Below are 25,227 nucleotides of genomic sequence, written 5' to 3' on the forward strand. Positions count from 1 at the left end.
TCACCTGCCCTGTCTCATTCCCTAATATGAGATCAAAGTATAGTCACTGCCTCGATTTGGGATTTCTATGTATCGATGAAGGAAGTTTTCCTGAACATATTTGACTATCTCTTTCCCAGTATGGGACTCTCATTCAGTATGTGGGAAGTTAAAATCATCTACTATCACAACCTCATGTTTCACGTTCCGGCCTGTGATTGCTACAAATTTGCACCTCTAAATCCTGTGGTCTATTGGGTGGTCTATGATATATTCCAATTAACACGGTGATATCTTTCGTATTCCTCAATTCTACCCATAAGGCCTCACTAAATGAGCCGTTCAGTTTGTTGTTCCTGACATCTTCCCGGACTAAGTAGTCGCACCCCTCCTCCTTTAATCCCCCCTGCTCGATCATGTCTAAAACAAATGAATCCCAGAACACTGAGCTGCCAGTCCTGTCCCTCCTGGAGCCAAGTCTTTCTAATGGCTACAATGTTATAATTCCATTTGCTGATCCACGTCCTGAGCTCATAGGCCTTTCCTACAATATTTCTTGCATTGAAATATGTGTATCTCAGAATATTAGTCCCACAATGCTCAAGCTTTTGATCCCTGACCTTGTATATAGGCTAACATTATCTTTCTCCGCAACCACTCCACTATCTGTTCTGGAATTCTGGTTCCAATTCCCCCTGCTACTCTAGATGAAACTTCCCCATGTTAGACTATATGATCTTCCTTCTTCTGCCCTCATTAGCACGTGGCACAGTTAGCAATGCTGAGATCACAACCCTGGAGCCCCCATCACTTAACTCCCTGAGCTCACCTTGCAGGACCTCACCACCCTTCATTCCCATGTCACTGGTACCAATGGAAACCACGACCTCTGGCTGCTCACCCTCTAACTTAAGAATGCTGTGAGCTCTGAGAGGTCCCTGACCCCGATGCCCAGGAGGCCACAAACCATCCGGGAGTCCTATTCTTGTCCATAGAACCTCCTTTCTGTTCCCCTAACTGAAGAATCTCCGATCATTATGGCTCACCTCTTCTAACCCCTTCCCTTCTGAGCCACAGAGACAGACTCAGTGCCAGAAGCCCGACTACTGCAGTTTCTCCCAGCTAGGTCATTCTGTCTCACCGCCTCCCCCAACAGGATCCAAAGTGGTATACATATTAATGAGGGGCACTCTGCACTGGCTGCTTACTCCCTTTCCCTCTCCTGACAGTCAGCCAGGTACCTGCCTTCTGCAACTTAGGAGCTACAGGTACGTGGTCACCAGCATCTCCTCATCCTCCCATATGAGCCAAAGGTCATTGAGCTGCAGCTCCAGTTCCTTAACACAGTCACATTGAAGTGAGTCCAGAAGCTATGGACTCACTTTCAAGGACTCTTAATAGAAACATAGAAAATAGGTGCAGGAGTAGGCCATTCGGCCCTTCAAGCCTGCACCGCCATTCAGTATGATCATGGCTGATCATCCAACTCAGAACCCTGTACCTGCTTTCTCTCCATACCCTCTGATCCCTTTAGCCACATGGGCCATATCTAACTTCCTCTTAAATATAGCCAATGAACCAGCCTCAACTGTTTCCTGTGGCAGAGAATTCCACAGATTCACCATTCTCTGTGTGAAGAAGTTTTTCCTCATCTCGGTCCTAAAAGGCTTCCCCTTTATCCTTAAACTGTGGCCCCTCGTTCTGGACTTCCCCAACATCGGAAACAATCTTCCTGCATCTAGCCTGTCCAATCCCTTTAGAATTTTATACGTTCCAATAAGATCCCCCCTCAATCTTCTAAATTCCAGCGAGTATAAGCCTAGTCAATCCAGTCTTTCTTCATATGAAAGTCCTGCCATCCCAGGAATCAATCTGGTGAACTTTCTTTGTACTCCCTCTATGGCAAGAATATCTTTTCTCAGATTAGGGGACCAAAACTGCACACAATATTCTAGGTGCGGTCTCACCAAGGCCTTGTACAACTGCAGTAGAAGCTCCCTGCTCCTGTACTCAAATCCCTTTGCTATGAATGCCAACGTACCATTTGCCTTTTTCACCACCTGCTGTACCTGCATGCCCACCTTCAATGACTGGTGTACAATGACACCCAGGTCTTGTTGCACCTCCCCTTTACCTAATCGGCCACCGTTCAGATAATAATCCGTTTTCCTGTTCTTGCAACCAAAGTGGATAACCTCACATTTATCCACATTAAATTGCATCTGCCATGAATTTGCCCACTCACATAACCTATCGAAGTCACCCTGCATCCTCCTCACAGCTAACACCGCCGTCCAGCTTCTTCATCTCATGTGCTCAATATTTATCGTGTATTATTCATTATTCCTTTTTTTTGGATTTGCACAGTTTGCCGTCTTTAGCACAGTGGTTGAACACCCAAGTTGTTGCTGTCTTTCATTGATTCTATTATTCTATTAGGGATTTCTTATGCACATCTTTGAGAAAATGAATCTCAGGTTTGCATATGTACTTTATTAAATATAAATAAAATATAAAAACAATAAATATTAATGCACAAGGTTAGCTTAGATACATAGACGGTAGGTACATAAAGTGTCACTGGGTACAAAAGTAGCTGTACATAAGGTGACTGACAGGAACTGATAAAGTAGTGTGGTAAGGAGGTGTGATGGAGTGATTTAATGGGTGGAGACGTTGATCAGCCTGGTGATCCCAGTGTAGATGCTGTGCAGCCTTTTCCCTGATGGTAGAAGGACAAACAGTCAGAGCCAGTTACTATGATAAAAGCCAAAAGAAAATGGAAGAGATACAAGTGACTGCAGATGCCACAGGCTGGAGTAAAATAACAACAAACTGCTGGGGCAACTCGGGCAGTATCTTAAAGAGTGAAATAGACCATTTAAAAGATCATTAGAAATGTCCAGTCATGCAGAGCCCTCAGGATAAACAAATCATGTGAGATTCCCTTTTCATGTGGCATTCAACATGAGGAAACTTTTTGCACAATCCACAACACACTGCACGTTTGGGGCATTGACACTGTACCTGTCTTTAGTAAGAAACACGGTCAGGGAAGTCTTTGTGAGCATAAGTACAGGAAATAGCCGTGTGCACTCACAGGAAGCCAGCAATACAAAACCTAGATGCCACTTCTCCCTCATTGAAATGAAAACAGATGAGATCACTTTGTCACTTCTCAAATTGTGGTGAGCAGTAAATTGGGAAATGTACCTAGGACCAAAGTAAACATTTGGTGACTAATGGGAATTGTACTTGGAAGAACCCCATATAATTTTGTGGCTGGTATAAATACACCTGGACGTGATCTTTAACTTGATCTAGTCTAGATAAAGTCAAAATTGAATTTGTACTCCCAAAGCAGGGCAGTACACATCCATTTATGTTACTGATACAAAAAAATGATCAGATGAAGCATTCTGGCACCATTTTAATTGTGTTAATCCATTTATAGAGTGCTTGCCAGAACATTTTAATCACTCTGTAACTACTGAATTCTAACCAAAGGATTTCATGTGAACACGTAAATAACTAAAGTGATTTGCTATGACATAGCATCCTTTAACAAATCCCAGCAAATTTAGCAGATCAGAATTTCAGCTCTAGTACTTTATTTGTGTTTATGTGCCAGAGGCGGTAAAAGTTACGGTTTCTTTAGAAACTCAGTTGTAGGAAATACTTTGCTATATCAACAATACATTGATTTTTAAATTTTGTGCTAGATTTATGAAAAGTGACTTGAAGTTACATAACTCCCCCATGGACAGTCCCAAGCCCAGCTGTGAAAGGAGGGAAATTGGGCATGGAGCATGCAATCCCATCCCATAAAAACCCAGAAACACCACCAGGAGCTCTAAAGACTTTATCCTTGGGAAAGAGGAGGATCTTCGAAGATGAGCTACATCTGGGACAATTTGTAATACTGGTCCAAAAGAGAGGACTCGGTCAAGCTGCTGTCAGTGACCCTTGCCACAGTTGGGGAAAAGGAGGAGCATGAGAAGGACTATGAAACCACTCTGATGATATTTTCTACCCCAGAGCATTTTACGACACCTTCATGTTCCTTAGCCATGGACTTCCTTTCTATACAGTTGATTGGGCTCTCAAACATGTCACCTGTATTTCCAACATTTTTGTTCTTACCTCCTCTAATTCAACCCAGGACCAAGTGCCCTCACCTTCCACACCACCAGCTTGCATCTTCTTTTAGCATTTTAAAAGTACCATTCCCTCTGTGACTCCTTCCTTTCCACCTCCATCTACAGACATAGCCTTCCAAGTCACATTCCTATATAAACTCAAGAATGACTACATCTTTTTTTTTACCTTAAATCTTTTGCATTCACATGATCTAGTCACTCAGATAGTCATCCTAGGTGAAGAATGTGATGCAGTTGTGCTTCTTACAATTTAGCATACAGTGCTCATGACATGGCTTCATTCATGTTGGAGAAATCAAGATCATAGACCATAAGATATAGGAGCAGAATTAGGCAATTTAGCTTATTATGTCTGCTCCACCATTTAATCACGGTTGATCAAATTTTCCTCTCAGCCTCAATCTCCTGCCTTCTCCCTGTATCGCTTCATACCCTGACCAATTAAGAATCTATCAACCTGCATTAAATATACAGAAAGGCTTGGCCCCCACGGCTGCCTGTGACAAAGAATTCCACAGATTCAGCATTCTTTCCCCCTCAACCCTGTTCCAAAAGGACACCCCTCTATTCTGAGGCTGTACTCTTTGGTCTTAGATTCTCCCACCAGAGGAAATTTCCCCTCCATATCCACGCTATAAAGGTTTTTCACCATTCAATAGGTTTCAATGGGGTCACCCTTCATTCTTCTGAATTTGAATGAATACAGGCCCAGAGCCATCAAACACTCTTCATACGACAAGCCATTCAATCCTGGAATCATTTTTGTGAACCTCCTTTGAACCCTCGCTATTTTTAGCACATCCACCCCAGTTCTTTATAAAGTCTCAACATTACATCCTTGCTTTTATATTCTAGTCCTCTTGAAATGAATGCTAACATTACATTTGCCTTCCTCACCACAGACTCAACCTGCAAATTTACATTTAGCGAATCTTTCACAAGGCTCCCAAGTTCCCTTGTGCCTCAGTTATTTTTGTATTTTCACTCCATTTAGAGAACAGTCAGCCCTTTCGCTTCTTCTACTTAAGTGCATGAGCATATACTTCCCGATACTGCGTTCTATCTGCCATTTCTTTGCCCATTTTCCTAACCTGCCTAAGTCCTTCAATAACCTCTCTTCCTCAACACTGCCTGCCCCTCTGCTTATCTTCATATTGTCTGCAAACTTTGCAACAAGGTGATCAGTTCCATCATCTAGATCATTGACACATAACCTAAAAAGAATCCGTTCCACCACAGACCCCTGTGGAACACTGCTAGTCACTGGTAGCCAGCCAGAAAAGGCTCCCTGCATTCTCACTCTTTGCTACCTGCCAGTCAGTCCCTGCTTTGTCCATGCTAGAATGTTTCCTGTAATACCCATTGGCTCAAAGCATGTTAAGCAGCCTCAGGTGTGGCACCTTGTCAAAAGATCTAAAAATCCAAGTATACAACATCAACTGATTCTTTGTTTATGCTGCTTGTTATTTCTTCAATGGACACATAGATTCTGCAACTACTCTGCAAATCATTTTTGTTCAGACCTCAAGCTTTCAGTTGTCTGTCATTACTTGTTCATCCAATTTTGAGTTCTGTCTTTGGCCTGAAACACTCTTCGAATATACAATACTGTGCAAAAATCTTGATCATGTTATCTCGGTTACCCAAGACTTTTGCACACTACTGTAGCAATTTTATGTATTGCACTGTAGTGTTGCAAAAAAAATATTTCATGACATGTGAGTGATGAAAAGCTTGATACTGACATGGGTCTCTATTAGGGGCTGAGAGTGGGGAGAGAGGGGAGAGAGGGGAGAGAGGGGAGAGAGGGGAGAGAGGGGAGAGAGGGGAGAGAGGGGAGAGAGGGGAGAGAGGGGAGAGAGGGGAGAGAGGGGAGAGAGGGGAGAGAGGGGAGAGAGGGGAGAGAGGGGAGAGAGGGGAGAGAGGGGAGAGAGGGGAGAGAGGGGAGAGAGGGGAGAGAGGGGAGAGAGGGGAGAGAGGGGAGAGAGGGGAGAGAGGGGAGAGAGGGGAGAGAGAAATCATGGTGGGGAAAAGAGGAAGAGAGATCGGAGGCAGCTGGAAACACCAGGGTGATGTTGTGTAATGATCAAAAAACCAACTGTTTGGAATCAGATAACCTTTCTTGGTGTCTCAGGGCTAGGTATACCTGAACCCACACCACATCCCACCCTTGGCACTTTTCCTGTCACCCACACCTCCCACAGTGCTCCACCCTTGTCATTCCCAACAGCCCTTGCTCTCACCAGATTTATAAGCTCGTTCTCCGCTCCACATTGATGAATATAGTACTGTGCAAAAGTCTTCAGGGATCCTAGCTACCGTTTATTATGTGCCTAAGACATTTGCACAGATCAACATAAATTCAAGGAAAAACACCTTATCTTTCATCTAGGTATGGTTTCATCCACTGTGATTCAATATTTTAGTTATCTGAGATTTAAATTCAATCTACAGCAGAATTTCCATCGTTAGTTCTAAAACAAGGTCATTATAGTTTATCCATTCTCAACAGGGTTCTACCTGAATTTGATATTCAGGTTGCTTCCAAACTATTGTGCTTTGCACCTCAAGCATCTGCTTCTTTCATCTGTCCTCACACCTTCCCATCTATTAATATTCCCCACATGCAGGCAATTATAATTTCAGCACCTGGTAAATGGCAGCAACTGAACTTGTGGCATCAGGATTTCATTCTCTGATTCACATTTCCCTTTGGAGACGAGACTGCAGATGCTGGAATCTGGAGAAACAAACAATTTGCTGGAGCAGGGGTTCCCAACCTAGTGTCGATAGACCACTCCATTAATAGTAGGGGCCTACGGCATAAAAAAAAAACAGATGGGGAGCCCTTGAGCTGGAGGAACTCAGATGATCAAGCAGCATCTGTGGTAGGAAAGGAGTTGTCGTTGTTTCAGGCAGATCATCTTTTTCTCTCTACCGCCACCCTGTTTTTGCAACTTAAAATAAGTGTCTTCTCACTTTTCTGGTTCTGAAAAGTTATTTTCCTGAAATGATAATCATGCTTCCTATTTCTCACATTTCATATTTGTACAACCTGACTTTTGTCTTTTTAGGTCGCAAATATCCTATTTTGCAAAGATGAACACAGGAAAAACGCTACCTGCCCATGAGAAGGAGTGGCTATTCAATTTCCACAAGACCACTATTTATTAATGACATAGATTACATAATGATCAAATTCTAACCCACACCAGACAGTGGAAAACAAGGAATTGGACATCAGACAGGAATGTGCAAATTATGTAGATTGGGTCTAAAATGTAGTAATTACATCAGTGCACAGTAGCATTTTGAATACATAGGAGAGATTAAATTTCCATTCAGCTAAATAGACGGGCATATTATCCAATGCAGCTCTAGAATGTTATTTAATATTTAATCTCAAATGTCCTTAAAATGAAATACTTCTTAACAAGATTGTTACAAACCTATTCTAAGATATGTGGCAGCCTAATTGTGCAGAGCAAGGTCCCACCAATAACTTGAAAACAATGCATCAAATAACAACTTCCAACAAAGATTTTGCTTCCTGAATATTTTTTGGGTGTATATTATGGACTTTGGGCTGCTGATCTTGAGAATCACCATGAAATTTCCCTGTCACACACCATTTTTTTTGAAATCACCTATATTCATTATTTCAATTCATAATTTAAGACAATTAAAATGTTGCCCACAATATAAACTGAAAAGCTTTCCGCCTTGTCCAGGCATACCTGGGTGTGTTTAAGCAGGGCAAATGCTGCATGACAGGACAGGCTTTAGAAAGGCTATAAAAACATCACGCCCACATTGCTCCATGGATTGTTTTTACATGGTTATTGGTTTGTGATCATGTTGATGTGCATAGCTTATTGAGGGTGTACTCACTATAATTGTATTTTCAGGAGCATTTGTGATAGCAAAATATCTTGCCAATGTTGCAACTGCCATAATGCTTTCTATATTTGTGGTGAGTATACGCTTAAATCTCAAAGACAGAACATGACTCCTCTGATAAAGAAAGCCCATGGACTCTAATTTGGGTGTAAAGTTGGCGACCAAGCCAAAGGCTGGGCTCCTCACATTTATTGCACAACACGAGCTGTCGATCTTAGAGCTTGGCTCAGAGATACTTGGAAATCAATGCTGTTTGCTGTTCTAATGACATGGTGGGAGCTGAAGGATCATGTGACAGACTGCTACTTCTGTTTGACCAGAGTGTGTCTGGTTTCTCTGCTAAAAACAAGAAATCCTTTGAGTACTCCTACCTCCTTTCAGCCATGAGACCTGTGTTGCATGACGATAGTCTTCCAGTACTGAAGCCACCAGAGATAACGAGTCTGGGAGGCAGATGAAAATGCCATGATGCACGAGCCAGGAATGGAAAATAACACTGATACAGATTGTGAACCCTTTGTGTTGAGTGATCCTCATTTGATAACTCAGAGTTAAATGACATGGTCAGAGACTTGGGTTTGTCAAACGCAAAAGCAGAATTACTGTGTTCAGGACTGCAAGGATGGAAACTGCTGTCACCAAGCACAAAAATTTCCATGAAAGATTTTGATATTTGAGACTGATGTCTCCCAGAATAACAGATGCCAAGATGAAAGGCATTTTTATTGGTCCACAAATCAAACAGGTCATCAATGACAGGCAATTCGAAGAACTTTTAGTGGGACTGGAGAAAGAAAAACAAAAACGCACGGAAGGCATTCAAAGATGCCGTTGAAAAATACCTTAGCAACTCCATGCAGCTGGTTGACAACATGCTTCAGTTGTTGAACTATTGCAAAGCATCAGCACCATTATGCGATTAAACAATTATATTCAATAAAAGTTAAATTTGTTTCTCCAAATTGCTATGCAAAACAGGCAGTCTGAAATTATATTTGTGTTCAGCTTAAAGCAGTCTATCATAACCCAAAAAAATTCTGAGGAGAAAATTTTTCGAAAAAAAAATTTGCCATCGAGCGTAATTGGTGACAAATTCTATTCAAAGGATGCAGATGCTGTGGCACTTGCCCAAATTGCCCTTCAAATGACGTTGTGTTGATAGGGTTAATTTACAGGAAAGTTACGTATCAACTGCAGTGATTAATACGGGAATCGTTGCTCTTTCTGTTATCTATGAGTGCCTTGGATGGGAACATGGGAGGTTTAGAAACTTTGCACATGTCACATAAAGATAGAGTTGAAGAAATCAAGGAAGGTCGTCTATGGCAGCAGCAGGATATAGATTGGATGGAAAATTGCATGGAGCATTGGGAGATGGAATTTAATCCCCAAAAATGTGAAGTGATATATTGTAGAAGTCCAAATGGGGTAGTATGTAAAAAAAAATGTTGACGAACTGAAGGTACTTGGGTTTAAGTTCACAGTTCCTGATTTTCATAGGTCAAGATATAGAATTGAAACTTTTGGTTAATTCAATGCTACTTCACAAAACAGTGCTTAGACTGCACATGGAGAATTGGTTTCTCCACAATTTACATAGATGTGGTTGTATGGAGAGTGTGCAGAGAAAATTCATCAGGATCTAGCATGGATTGAAGGACGTGTACTGTTGGGATAGAGTGCATAGACTAGATGTATTTTCCATGGAGGCTGAACATTAACCTGATAAGAGGAATAGAAAGGATAAATAGAATCATTTTCCCCTAGCAGGGGCGTCAAAACAGTGGCATAGGTTCAAGCTGAGAGGAGGAACTTCTAAAGAATCTGAGAGGATTTTCACTCCACACCCCAGAGAGAAGTAGTAGAGTCAGATACGATCACTATGCTGAACGGACATTTATCCAGGCATCCAAATGGGCAAGGTATGGAATGATACAGTACAGGCAATCAGCAAAGGTTGGTAAAAGGTTTGACATGGTCAGGTGCTCGCAAATGCTCACTTTTGTGCTGTACGAATCGATAATTACATTTCTAAATGTCTGGATGGAGTCACATGTTGGTATAGCTTTGTATTTTAGCTTTAGCTTTGTATTATTGAACATGATTGGCTTCAACCTACAGTCTGATGCTAGTTTTCAATGTTGTTGAAGAACATTAAAAAAGAGCAGATCCATTTTTACTTGGATTTTCTTTGCTGTTTAATTTCCCTGTCAGAACTTGACTAAGAAGCAAAAAACATTGTGCAGCATCTAAACCTTTTGTACTAATTGTAATCTACCAGTGAGAGAGATTCTTATAAACTTATTCATGGACATAATGGAACAAAACCAACATTTCCGGGAATCAGCCACTTTACTCGCATCTAAAATGTGGGATATGGGTGCTTGATTTATCTGAAGGAAAATTGAAATGAATTGACAATTACAAAATGCTTTAGCATGCCAGACCTTGGGAGAGGAGCCAGCTAAGGACTAACATTAGCTAATCTGTCATGGCCGCTGAAAGGCCTTCTTTTCCAATGAGATTCAGATGTTTCATCAGGCAATTCCTCTGATGAATGCATCGCTTCACAATAAACAAAATCAGTGAAGAACTGAATCACCCTGATACCACAACAGAAAGGCCACATTTTATCGAAAGAATGGTACTGAATTGGTTTATAATGAATTAGTTCTCCAAGAGGGTCTAGCTGTTTTGATGATTCGTCTTATGATCAGTTGCTATTCTGCTGCCAATACACAAGGTGTTTTACCTCTGACAATTGATCCAACCTGAAAGGAAATCTAACTCCAAACGAAAGGCAGCTCAAATCACATTGCTCTTTCTGTAATTACTTGTGCCTCAGTTGCTTTTTTTAAATCCTGGTTGGCGCTTTGTATCAAATGAGAATGGTCTAAATGGAGATGTCTAATGAATGTGGGCAAAGTTTACAAAAGAATTCAAAAATGACATTGTATAGAAACAGGCCCAAGTCACCCATACCTTGTACATGTGTAAGTGGCTGATTCCCAGAAATGTTGGTTTTGTCCCATTATGTCCATGAATAAGTTTATAAGAATCTCTCTCACTGGTAGATTACCAGATTTGCGTCTTAGTCATGTTCTGACAGGGAAATTAAACATACCCATACCCACTTCATTCTCCGCTGGATTCACGCCTCCAACCACCGTTTCTTCTCCTTCCTCACGTCCAAGAAGAATTACAAGCTTGCTCGCTTGCATCCCACGAGGACGACTGCCTCCAGCCCGGACTCCTACTTTTCAGACCTTCAGCATGTTGAAGAATCACCCGCCTCGGACTCTGACCCCATGTGGCACCACGGCCCCCCCCTGGACATGGGCTCCAGCCCCCGGCGGACCATGAACTCTCCTGCTCCGGACTCGGACCACAGATCTGGCAGCACAGATATGGATTCCAGCTCCTGGCGGGCCATGAACTCTCTCTCTCCGGACTCTGACCACAGATTTGATGCCCTGCGGGCTATAAGCTCCGGAGGGCCCAGCTCAGACCGGGACCCTATGGCCGGGACGGTCGGTGCTGCCGTGGGGTCCTGCCGCTCATCCTATTCCCCTGCTACCTCCTATTCTCGTTGTGACTCCCGGCCTTCCCTTCATCCCTCATCCCCTCTCCATCCCTCCGATCCCTCATCCTCCCCGTGCCCGTTCTCCCCGAACATCCCAACACCCCTCCTCCTCTTGAGACTTCCCACTCCATACCCTCCCTTAACCCCAGTCCCAACCCTTGCTGTGTCTTCACCATCCCCCCTGACCTTCCCCTATCTGAGGCAGAACGCTCTGTTCTCAGTAAGGGCCTCACTTTTGTCTCTTCCGTCCCCACTTCAGCGAGTTCCGTGCCCGCCACGATGCTGAACTCTTCTTCCGCCGGCTACATCTCTGAGTCTACTACTTCAACAAGGATTCCCCCCTCCCCTCAGTGATGATCCATTCTACAGGCTTCTACGCCCCTCCTCCTCCTGGACACCCCCATCGGGCCTTCTACCTGCTCTTGACCTTTTCATCTCTGACTGTCGCCGAGACATCAACTGTCTCAACTTCACCACCCCCTCTCCTATTCTAACCTCACTCCCTCTGAACGCATTGCCCTCCATTCCCTCCGCACTAACCCCAACCTCACCATCAAAGCTGCAGACAAAGCGGGTGCCGTAGTAGTTTGGCGGACTACTGTCTGGTAGTCTGGTAGAGTGACCTCTACCTCACTGAGGCCAAATGGCAGCTCTCCGACATCTCCTCGTAATTACCCCTGCCACAGGACCCCACCAAAAAACATCAATCCACTGTCTCCTGCACCATCTCCACCCTCAACAACTCTGGACACCTTCCTCCCTCAGCCAAAAACTCATAATTCCCAAACCCCGCACAGCTTGGTTTTACCTCCTCCCCAAGATCCACAAGCCTGACTGTCCTGGCAGACCCATAGTCTCAGTCTTCTCCTGCCCCACTGAACTTGTATCTGCCTACCTGGACTCCATTTTATCCCCCATAGTTCAGTCTCTCCCCACCTACATCCAGGATATATCCCATGCCCTTCACTTCTTCAATAACTTCCAATTCCCCGCCCCTGACTGCTTCATTTTTACCATGGATGTTCAATCCTTATACACCTCCATCCACATCAAGAAGGCCTCAAAGCCCTTCGCTACTTTTTGGATAACAGACCCCACCAGTTCCCCAGCACCACCACAGTCCTCCGGTTGATGGAGCTTGTTCTAACTCTCAATAACTTCTCCTTTGGTTCTTCCCACTTTCTCCACGTCAAGGGTGTAGCCATGGGCCCCAGCTATGCCTGCCTCTTCGTGGGTTATGTGGAACAGTCTATGCTCCAAATCTATACTGGCACCACTCCCCAACTTTTCCTCTGCTACATCGACGACGACATTGGTGCTGCTTCCTGCACCCATGCTGAGCCCGTCAATTTCATCAACTTTGCTTTTAACTTTCATCCAGCCCTTAAATTCACTTGGTCCAACTCGGACACTTCTCTCCCCTTTCTTGATCTCTTGGTCTCTATCTCTGGAGACAGAATATCCACTGACATCTTCTACAAACCCACCAACTCCCATAACTATCTTGACTATACCTCTTCCCACCCTGCCCAGTGCAAAAATGCCATTCCCTATTCCCAGTTCCTCCGTCTCTGCGCCATTTCTTTTCAAATGTCCTCTTTTCTTTCAGGATCGTGGTTTCCTGGCATCATCAAAGATGCCCTCACCCGCATCTCCTCCACTTTCCGCACTTCAGCCCTTAACCCATCCTCCCATCACCACAACAGGGACAGGGTTCCCATTGTCCTCACCTACCACCCCACCAGCCTCTGGATCCAACATATTGTCCTCCGCAACTTGTGCCACCTTCAACAGGACCCCACCACCAAGCACATCTTTCCCTCCCTACCCCTCTCAGCTTTTCACAGCGATCGTTCCCTCCACGACTACCTGGTCCACACGTCCCTCCCCACAGAACTCCCACTTGGCACTTATCCCTGTAAGCGCAAATGCTACACCTGTCCTCACACCTCCCCCTTACCATCATTTCGGGCCCCAGACAGTCCTTCCAGCTGAGGCAACACTTCACCTGCGAGTCTGCTGGAGTTTTCTACTGCACCTGGTGCTCCTGGTGCGGCCTCCTCTACATCGGCGAGACCCGATGCAGATTGGGGGACTGCTTCATCGAGCACCTCCGCTCCATCCGCCATAACAGACAGGATCTCCCGGTTGCTACCCACTTCAACTCTGCCTCTCATTCCCACCTAGCTATGTCCCTACATGGCCTCCTCTACTGCCATGATGAGGCCAAACTCAGGTTGGAGGAACCACACCTCATCTAACGTCTGGGTAGCCTCCAGCCTGGTGGTATGAACATTGAATTCTCCAATTTCCAGTAATTCCCTCCCCCTCCCCCTATCCCAGGTCCCTCTCTGCCTCTCTCCCCTTTCAACTTTCTGCTTCTTTATCTCTACAGTTCTTTTATGCTTATCCCCTTCCCCTCCCCCCTTTATCTTTCCTCTGATTGGTTTTCCACCTGGCGCCTCTAGGCCCTACCCCCTCCCCTATCTCTGTACTGGGCTTTGGCCCTCTCTTCCCCCCCATTTCTGATGAAGGGTCTCGGCCTGAAACATTGGCTACTCCTTTCTCACGGATGCTGCCGGACCTGCTGAGTTCTTCCAGTGTTGTGTACATACCCATACTTTTGATATGAGTAAATATTTCAAATTGCAATTTTTCTTGCTATTGCTATGGACCATCACTCCCATTTCTACAAGTCTAATTTAATCTTCAAATCTGAATAGTTTGAGACTTAATACCCAATCCTAGAAATGTATCGAAACCAAGAGAAAATCTGTAGACACTGGAAATCCAGACAATACACACAAAACGCTGAAGGAACTCAGCTGGTCAGGTAGCATCTATGGAAAAGAGTATCATCGACGTTTCAGGCTGATACTCTTCAGCAGGACTAGAACTGCATGATGCTAAGGACCCAGTGCTGGTCCCTGTATTTTGCCAAAAAGTAAAAGACCATAAGATCCTAAAATATAGGAGCAGAAGTAGGCCATTCGGCGCATTGAGTCTGCTCCACCATTCAGTCATGGGTTGATCCAATTCTTCCATTCATCCCTACTCTTCTGCCTTCTCCCCATACCCTTTGATGCTCTGGCTAATCAAGAACCTATCTCTGCCTTAAATGCACCCAATGACTTAGCCATATACTTTTGTACTTTTCTCCACATCCCGGCCAGCCAATCATATATCCGTGCCCTTATGCTACTTAGTACTGAACTCATTTTCTGCAAAAATCATAGATGTTGCCTGATACCTGAACAATGATGCTTGTAGACGTACTGCTCAGGAGCAGAGAACACTATCAACCCTCACTTTATGAGGTTGCATTTAGCAGATAAACATAGAATTCTAGCAGTTTATTTTATCTGCTTTATAACCTTTAACTTCAGAAACCTATATGCACTTCAAAAAGGCACACACAGTTCATTTCAATTCAGAATAAATGGGATCAGAAAAGAAAAAAAAATTGGACGTCCTCTTACTTTCTGGCAGAGAATTCCATTAGCAGCCTTTAATCCATTTCTCCCCTTCAATCAGAATTTCTGAGCAATTTCCAGCAAAATAGAGGGAAACTAACTGATGTCCTAACTTTAGTACCAATTCTGAATCTAAGCCCATATTCATATTATATCTGTAGTGGCCAGAATAAACAATTGTACAGATAGGGTGAGAGTGACACTATTATAATCACTTCCAGCCCAGCTGGAAAATTGCTGACAGTTTAAGAGTTGCCTTTCTAAAATGTTTTGTTCACCCTATAATGTCTTCTACATTAAATCATATGGGAAATTCAGGAAAAGGAGCTATTGTGAAAAGCTACACCTGCTTCTTACATTCCACCCATTTCTTCAGTGAAAGGAACTGAAGCAATCGTGGTGCTGCAAATGTGTCAAACTGCAGTGAAAGAGAAAGAGCTTTTTATTAAAGGGATGTGTTAATCTACTTTACTTTATCGTCACCAAACAATTGATACTAGAGCGTACAAACATCACCGTGATATTTGTTTCTGAGCTTTGTGCTCCCTGAGGTACAAATCAAAATAAATAATAAAAAAATTAAATGATAAACCATAATTAGAAAATAGAAAAGGGAAAGTAAGGTAGTGCAAGTCAGGTTCAGATATTTTGAAGGTACGGCCTAGATCTCTATTAGACTCAAGTTACAATCTAAGTTTTCACAAGTAAATAAAATATTGTCATTGACATACCCAAATTTTGAAAACAATTTACCATTTAATAATCTGACCACCCCTGAAATTTTAGCATAGACCACACAAGAAGAGAATGTAGCAGGTTTGTAAATTTTTTGTTCAAAAATTCTTATTCTTGTCCTAATTCGATATCAACACACGATGTGGCTGAATATGCACTTTTGTTAAGTTGATTGGTGAAAGAGATAGAAGGTCATGGAAGAAAGAAGGAGGGGGGGGCGAGGAGCACCAGAGGGAGCTGATGGGTGGGCAAGGAGATAACGTGAGAGAGGGACAAGGGAATGGGAAATGGTGAGGGGGGAGTGAAGAGAGGCATAACCAGAAGTTGGAGAAATCGATGTTCATGCCATCAGGTTGGAGGCTACCCAAACAGTATAAGGTGTTGTTTCTCCAACCTAAGTGTGGCCTTTTCCTGGCTATGCAGGAGGCCATGGATGGTCATGTCAGAATGGGATTGGGAAGTGGAATTAAAATGGGTGGCCACTGGGAGATGCCTCTTGTTCTGGTGGACAGAAAGTAAATGCTCGGCAAAGCGGTCTCCCAATCTACGTTGGGTCTCACTGATATACAAGAGGCCACACTGGGAGCACAATCTCTTTCACCAATTAACTTCCTAGCTCTTTGCTTCATCTCCCCCTCCCCCACCCTCTCCAAGCTTCACCTGTCACCTGGCGTTTCTCTCTCCCCACCCCCACCTTTCAAATCTACTCCTCAGCTTTTTTCCTCCAGTCCTGACGAAGGGGTTCAGCCTGTAACATTGACTGTACTTTTTTTGCATAGATGCTGCTTGGCCTGCTGAGTTCCTCTAGCATTTTCTGTGTGTTGCTCAGATTTCCAGCATCTGCAGACTTTATCTTGTTTGTGATAAAAATTCAATACTTTTCTTGGTTTTGGTAAGCATGTAATTGACTAATTTATTTATTATTACTACTACTACTACTACTCCTTCTTCATATTGCTAGTGCATCATTGTATAGGTTTTATTTATTAAGATTCATGCACATTTATGTAGTGGAGTTTGCAATAAGTCAAACTTCATTAAGGTTTATAAATTCATTTGTAAGATACATCTTGGGCTTCGCGATGCTAGTTTCTTCTACATGTGTCCTGAACATCTTGCTTTGGTAGGAGTTTACCTCTATTGTCCTATATCTATCTCTACAACCATAATGTAATGTAATGGCAGCAATCCCTTGAAGTTCAAGTTCAACTTCGTTTATTGACCTTTCACCTGTATACATGCATACTGCCAAACAAAACAACGTTCCTCTTGCTCAAGATGCACAGTACAAACAACTCCACACTCAACACATAGTAACATTACCACAAATAAATTAACAAATTATAAACTCAAGAAAATCTGCAGATGCTGGAAATCCAAGCAACACACGCAAAATGCTGGAGGAAATCAGCCTGTCAGGCAGCATCTATGGAAAAGAGTATAGTCGATAACTTCAGGCTGAAATCCTTCAGCAGGGCATAACACATAATGTCTACTTAGTGTGGTGTAATAAATATTTCAGTAATATTGAAGATATATTGATCAATTAAGCATTCTTTGTTTCTTTACATAATTAATGGGTTTAACTGTAAGAAGTGTGTGAATACTTTAAGACAGTGCTACCGAAGACATGTGACAACTTACTTGTGGTTTGAAAGCAAAGGAATTTGATTAAAAACATTATTAATAACACTTTTTTTTGAAGTAAGTTGTGATAAACTATCATCGCAAACAAAGAGGCGAATGAGGACAAAGAAAACTCCAGAGATGTTCCCTGCAAAATCAATGCACTTGGAGTTGGAGCCATGCTTGTTGGAGCAGACAGTTTGGAAGGGAGAAGACGGGACGGAAGAATTCGTCCAACTTCGGCAGGTGCGATGGATTGCTCAAGGTACCGAGCAATTCGGCAATGGGTGGATTGCTCAAGGTACTGAGCTGATTTGGAGAGGCTGAGAACGGCTTCTTTTGCAGTGAAATCCAGGTCCTAAGTGAATTGCTGGGTAGTGCGCTCTAGGCCAGGAGTGAGTCGCCACGCTGAGGCCTGGAGCTGCATTATGCTTTTCAACCCAATCTAAACCCCAGCCCAGATAGACTGGAAAGATAGGGTGTTGAGAGTCAGAATGGGTTGGATTACTCTGTGCACTGAGCTGATTTGGAGAGGTTGAGAATGGCTTCTCTGGCAGTGAAACCTAGGCCTGGAGCTCGCCGCTGCGGGGCCCAGTTCCTAATGAGAGATTGAGTAAATTTAAATGCCGGCCCAGATAGTCTGGGGGCTCCTCTCTCTGTGACACGAAGGCTTTAAGACTGCCCCCGACTGTCATGCTTCCTGTCTGTGAACTTTGTAGCAACTTGCCCGGCTAATCTGATGAACTGAATACCAAGGCTTCGGGCCTACTCTGCTCCATGGATTTGTATTCAAGGACTCAATTTGGTTGTGAATGCTGTTGTTTTTGCTCACTTCTATCATTTGCATGATTTGTATTTTTTTTATCCCTCTTACTCTAAAAGCACTGGGGGTTGTATATTTTTTAAATTGGTTATTTCGGGTACCTTGCTTTGCAAGTGCCTGTTAAGCAAACAAATTTCAAGTTTGTATAATTATACATTTGTTAATAAGAAATCCACTTTAAATCCCTGAATGGCATACATCATTGCACCACCACATTATATGTGGGTGCCTCATAAAAACTAAGTGGACACGTTTTCCCAGGCACTTGCATTTTTTTTTGTTTAATTTTGGGGAGTTACAAAACATATCAGTAGTTAGCTATCAACTCCAACCCTATATAGGGTGCACCTCAACTTACACATGTAACATAACACAACTCTACTATATACTCCAAGCTTAATCAATTTTATATTGTCCTATTCAGGCCCAAATATGTAATTGCTGTAGAGGATTTCTTACTTTTTCAGGGTAACTGCTTTCCCAATAAGGGTGTTACTCTGCTTGGCAAGTGAGACTTGTGGCTGTAAAGCAATCTTAGGTTCTGGGGCCTCCTCTATGGTGACTGTAGAAGAAATTGACTCTGGGACTGCAGGAAGTCTGTCAGCTTTTGACACCTTTCTTCTCTAACAATTGGCCTTCATCAATCGTGGAATTGAATTTAGGAGTCGAGAGGTAATGTTGTAGCTATATAGGACCCTGGTCAGATCCCACTTGGAGTACTGTGCTCAGTTCTGGTTGCCTCACTACAGGAAGGATGTAGAAACCATCGAAAAGGTGCAGTGGAGATTTACAAGGATGTTGCCTGGATTGGGGAGCGTACATTATGAAAACAGGTGGAGTGAACTTGGCCTTTACTCCTTAGAGTGACGGAGGAGGAGAGGTGACCTGATAGAGGTGTATAAGATGACAAGAGGCATTGATCGTGTGGACAGTCAGAGGTTTTTTCCCCAGGGCTGAAATGGCTGCCACAAGAGGGCACAGGTTTAAGGTGCTTGGGAGTAGGTACAGAGGAGATGTCGGGGGTAAGTTTTTTACCTAGAGAGTGGTGAGTGCGTGGAATGGGCTGCCAGCAACGGTGGTAAAGGCGGATACGATAGGGTCTTTTAAGAGTCTTTTGGATAGGTACATGGAGCTTAGAAAAATAGAGGGTTATGGGAAACCCTAGTAATTACTAAGGTAACTTGTGGGCCAAAGGGCCTGTATTGTTCTGCAGATTTTCTATGTTTCTATAGGCTTCACTCAACCTTGGAATTCCTTCAGCCTCTATGAGGAGTCAAGATGAAGCCATACTCAGGTTGGAGGAACAACACCTTATATACCGGCTGGGTAGCCTCCAACTTGATGGCATGAACATTGACTTCTCTAACTTCTGTTAATGCCCCTCCTCCCCTTCTTACCCCATCCCTGACATATTTAGTTGTTTGTTTTTTTTTTCTCTCTCTCTGCCCATCACTCTGCTTGTTCTCCATCTCCCTCTGGTGCTCCTCCCTCTCCCTTTCTTTCTCCCGAGGCCTCCTGTCCCATAATCCTTTCCCTTCTCCAGCTCTGTATCACTTTTGCCAATCACCTTTCCAGCTCTTAGCTTCATCCCACCCCCTCTGATCTTCTCCTATCCTTTCGCATTTCCCCCTCCCCCCACTGCTTTCAAATCTCTTAGTATCTTTCCTTTCAGTTAGTCCTGACGAAGGGTCTCGGCCTGAAACCTCGACAGTGCTTCTCCTGATAGATGCTGCCTGGCCTGCTGTGTTCCACCAGCATTTTGTGTGTGTTGCTTGAAATTCCAGCATCTGCAGATTTCCTCGTGTTTAGACTTTGTAAAACTTGGGTGTTTCATTTTAATTTAACAGCATTTTACCCTTGATATATTTGTGCTTTCCCAATGCCATCCTTGATGATCCTGTGGCATCATCTAGTACCTTTCTTATTTCACTTTCAGTTGACTCTTTTACAATGGATGTGGTATGCAAATGGTGGATGGATCTCCAATTAAATTGTAGCTGTTTCAGCCAATCGTGACAACAAGCTAGCCTTACTGTTTTCTTCCCCCCACAGACAAGCCTAAAGTGGGTTGTTGATTGTTGTATCTTACTATAATGACTGCCATTCTCACAGTAATTACCTTTTCGTTGGTACAAGTTCTTAGCAGGATATTTGCAGGCTTCAGTTAGTATCTTCGAAATGCCATTCAAACTCATTTGTGGAATCAGAGAAACAGCTGAGCCAGCATCTAATTCCATTTTAATTAATTTGCTGTTCACTTCTGATGCAAGCCATATTGCTTGACGCTTGTTAGTAATATTGGACTGGGTGGCCTTGAAATTTACAATGTGATAACTCTCATTGTTATCAGATTTTTCATCAGCATACAGATTTGTGCTCTTTTTGAAAACTGCACCTTGACTGTTTAATCTTTTTCTCTTTCCTGTGCAGTCCATTTATTTTCGACTGCCCAATGTGCTCTTTGTGTGTCCTACTTGGTGGCATTTTCTGCAGGTCTGTTGCATGTGAGCCCCTGCTGCAATGGTTAACACAATTTGTTCGATTCGGCAAATTAGGCTGGAATTTTGTTTATGTTCACTTTCATTCCTGACTGCAACTCAATTGCATCTCTGGCTGTTGTTTCCATTGATACATCAATTTCAACTACTCTTTTAAAAGTGACAAACAAGAGAAAATCTTTAGATGCTGGAAATCCAAGCAACTCAAAAAATGTTGGAGGAACTTTGCAGCATCTTTGGAAAAAAGTAGAGTCGACGTTTTGGCCAAGATCCTTTGGCAGGATTGGAGAAAAAAGGTGAGAGTAGATTCAAAAGATGGGGGTGGGGAGAGAGAAACACAAGGTGATAGATGAATCCAGGAGAGGGAGGGATGAAGTAAAGAGCTGGGAAGTTGATTTTTGAAAGAGATACAGGGCTGGAGAACAGGGGAGTCTGATCGGAGAGAACAGAAGGCCATGGAAGAAAGAAAAGGGGTGGGTGGAGCACTAGAGGGAGGCACTGGGATGGCAAGGAGATGAGGTGAGAGAGGGAAAAGGGGATGAGGAAATGGTGAAGGGTAGGGGGTTGGTCAGTACCAGAAGTTTGAGAAATCAATGTTCATGCCATTAGGTTGGAGGCTACCCAAATGGGACACAAAGTTCTGTTCCTCCAACCGGAGTGTGGCCTCATCATGATGTGTCTGTTCTCTCCTATAGGACTCTCCCTTCTCTAGGCCTATCTCTCTTTCACCAATCAGCTTCTCAGCTCTTTACTTCATCTCTCCCCCTCATGGTTTCGCCTATCAACTTGTATTTCTCTCTCCTCTCCCCATCTTTTAAATCTACTCTTTTAAATCTTTTAAATCTTTTTTCTCCAGTTCTGCCAAAGGGTCTTGGCCTGAAACGTCAACGGTACCTTCCCCCACCATAGGTGCTGTCTGGCCTGCTGAATTCCTCCAGCATTTTGTGTGTGTTGCTTTTAAAAGTGAGTTGTGCTTTAATTTGGAGCCTTTTTTAATGCTTTCTTGTAAGATTCCACAAAATAAATAATGTCTTAGGGCATCATTAAACCCATCACTGAACTGGCAATGTTCAAACAATTTCCTTTAATCCAGCCTTGCTAGTTAAAATAGATTCCCCTTTGTTTTAATTCCACTTATGAAACCAGAAGTATTCTGCACTCAACAATGGTTCTCATTCTAAATGTTCCTTCATTATGATCGCAATATCAGCAAAACTAATTTTGCTTAGTCTTTAGAATCAGTCAAATTTCTCGGCAAACTGTGTGTGTTTCCACCTATTGTACTATACACTAGCACTTGTTTCTCAATGGCTATTTAATTTACTTTAAAATACTGCTCAATCTGTTCAGTGTACATCATCCAGTTATCTGTTGTGCAATCGAACATGCCTATCTTCCCAATGTAGTCAGCCATTTCTGCTTTACTTATTATCACCCAGTGCTCACTGTTTATGATCCTGTAAGTTACATCCATTTTCACAGTCTTTTAAAAAACTCAAATCTCTCCCTTGCCATTCTGAAGAAAAATGTGTAGCACTTCAACATGTAGGTAGTCGTCTTGGGTTTATTACAAAACTTAATTGTCACCACTGATACGTTTTGTACCTCCAGAAATGAATTGAATGGAAAAAACCATAGGAGCCCAGGAATACATTTCTACTTAGTTTTTCTTTAGTGAGGTGCTCACATATGCTGTGGTGAGGTAATGACATAAGCTATTCTCGTACTTCTTACATATAAACCATAATGAATTATATAAACCAAGAATGCTTAATCAAACAATACATTTACAATATTAATAAAATAATACATTGCATTTATGACTCAAGTTGAAAAGTAAACAGCATAATGCTACTGGTGCTTCATACGTGGGGAGACCTAGGTGGTGGCAGAAAGTTCAGTAGTGTCCCAGCCTGGGGGAAGAAGCTACTTCCCAGCTGAACAGTCCTTGTCTTAATGCTACAATACCTTCTTCCTAATGGTAGGGGTTTAAAGAAATTTTTGGACTCGTGGGAGGGATCCTTGCCAATGCTAAAGGCTCTGTATATGCAGTGTTCCTGGTAAATATCTCAGATGGCTGGAAAAAAGACCCCAGTGTTCTCTCAATAGTCCTCTCAATCCTTTGCAAGTCTTTTTCATCATCTACATTCCCATTTCACTCTTCAAGAAGCAAACAGAGCAGCTAAATTCAACAAGACCATAACAGGATGGGATTAATCAAATTAGAAAGTTAACTGCAAATTATGTTAATATGTTTGAGAAAAATACTTTAAATATTGCTTTTCAAGTTTATCAAGTTAAATTTTATTGGATAAAGAATATAGATATTGCTATAAATCTATGATTAAAAATTCATTTTGCTGGAAATTTTATTGAATTATACAAGAGTCACAAGACACCGAATTCAGTCAAGTAAGAAGTCTAATCTGAAACAAAGTGCTTTGGAAAAAATGGATCTTTTGCTAAAATAAACGTTTATCAACTTCATATATACTTGAAAAATTGAAATTGTTTTCAAACAGCCAAGAAAGGGATGAGAAGGGGTTCCTGGAAAGGATCACTCTCCTGTGATCAGTGTCAGAAGCATGTTCACAAATGACATAATCACTGAAGTTTGTTTTTGTTATATTGATTTGCTTTCTCATGCTGTTGGGTTCACTCAGTCCATCAGAATGGTGTTCACTACTTTTGTTGATTGAACGATGGTACTTTGGAATATCCACTGAATATAATCTTCATTAAAACAAGTATGGCAAGAGCAAAGGCCAGCTTATATTTGCGACAAAGCCAAGTATTGTGAAGATTAGTTTTCGATTGGATTGTGAACGAATTGATTAAGGGCAGGAGTAAGCCACCTTGAGTCTGGTTTTCTGTTTAATGAGATCATTTATGATCTCACTGTAAACTCAGTTCTGTGTTCCCATTTTTACCTATTAACTCTTTCACTGCCACCACCACCACCACCACTCATCAGTTATCTGTCCACTTATGGCTGAATAATTTTGAGAACTTTGCTTCCATTGCCCTCAGGATCAAAAGAATCACACCCCTCAGAAAACTAAAATTTACTTTACCCATTTTAAATGCGTTCTTTATTTTTAAACATTAACCATTAGTTTGCAATTCCCCCACAATGAAGAATCATTCCTTCTTGCCAAAGCCTCTCAAATCTTATGTATGCGAGTCTGCATCATGCTGAAAGTTGCCTTTTGCACAGAGAACCACCAGCACACTGTAGAGCATTACAGACTTCTGTGCAGCTCTGGAGATCAGCTGTGGATATATTTACTGTTGTTCTTATATTTGCCGAAGAGCCCAGAGGCACTCAGTAGTGCTTCGAGGCAAGAGCTGGATACTCTTATCCAAGACTATAGTTTAATGCCAGCCATAGCAAATGCTTTAGTACAGCCCTATTTATTTTTTGAAAATGTGGCCACTGCCCATCACTGAAAGACAAACAATTTTGTCCCGATAAAAGGACCTCGGCCCAAAATGTTGACTGTTTATTTCTCTACGTAGATGCTGCCTGACCTGCTGAGTTCCTCCAGCATGTGTGTGCTGTTTGTTTTTGTTTTGAAAAATATTAACATAGAACAGTACAGCACAGTACAGGCCCTTTGGCCAATGATGCTGTGCTGACCCTTTAATGTACTATGAGACCAATCTAACACATCCCTCCAATATAGACCTCCATTTTTCTTTCACTTGTCACTATTCATATTTTGAATTAGTTTCTATATTGCACTCATAAGTTATTAAAAAGCTTATAATTTATTGATACTTTATACTAAGTTGTCAAAAATCTTAGATTCCAGAACCCTGGAAAAAGTTCTTGATGATGTGAGCTGTCAGAAGCCATCAGGGACTTGTGCACCATCTGAGGCCTACTGGCTGGTTAAAACTATTTCAATCCACCACCAGAGCACCTGTGCAGGAAGAAAATGCAAGATGCAGGCGGAGTTTGGTAAAATATAGACTTGTAATGAGCATGCAACATGAACCTCTGTTGATGGGAACTAAGTGTAATGACTAGTTAATTTTCTTTTTTGATGGGCAAATGAAAAGGAGGATTTTGATTTGCTCAAACATTACACTGTAGACGCAGGAAAACAGCTTTATGCATGTCGTCAGGATTAGTGTACTCTCAAATATTTAGAATAACTTTAATTACAGCAGTTAATCAAGTAGCAAAGGTAAAACAGAAAGGAAATGGTTTTAAGCCAAGTAATTGTGAACAGCACATTTTTATTTGCATTTTAGGCTTTTCATCTCATTTTCAAGATCTTGCCTCAAATTAACCAACCTCCCCATTGCCCCTCATTTCTTACATCTCATTTGCTGCCTTTTGACATCAGGTTCCTAAATCTTCTGGGAGCAGCAAGCAGCTTGCATACACTGAATTTGGGCTTTAACTGATACTCAGGCATCAGCTTCCACTATCAAGTTACCT

The 25,227-nt window shown here is 42.5% G+C and overlaps 1 protein-coding gene across 3 annotated transcripts in view; it reads right to left on the bottom strand.

Moving 5' to 3' along the window:
• The window catches only part of si:dkeyp-23e4.3 (rho GTPase-activating protein 7), a 191,065-nt gene that overhangs the window by 110,332 nt on the left and 55,506 nt on the right, over positions 1-25,227 (bottom strand). The window contains exon 2 of one of the 3 annotated variants that reach the window (XM_059990530.1): positions 8,411-8,482. The exons of the other annotated variants lie outside the window; for them this stretch is intronic. Within the exon in view, the coding sequence (XP_059846513.1) occupies positions 8,411-8,482 (72 nt within the window). The remainder of the gene's footprint in view (positions 1-8,410; positions 8,483-25,227) is intronic. 3 annotated transcript variants of the gene reach the window in all.

This window comes from Hypanus sabinus, chromosome 15 (assembly GCF_030144855.1).
Source record: "Hypanus sabinus isolate sHypSab1 chromosome 15, sHypSab1.hap1, whole genome shotgun sequence".
Classification (NCBI taxonomy): domain Eukaryota; kingdom Metazoa; phylum Chordata; class Chondrichthyes; order Myliobatiformes; family Dasyatidae; genus Hypanus; species Hypanus sabinus.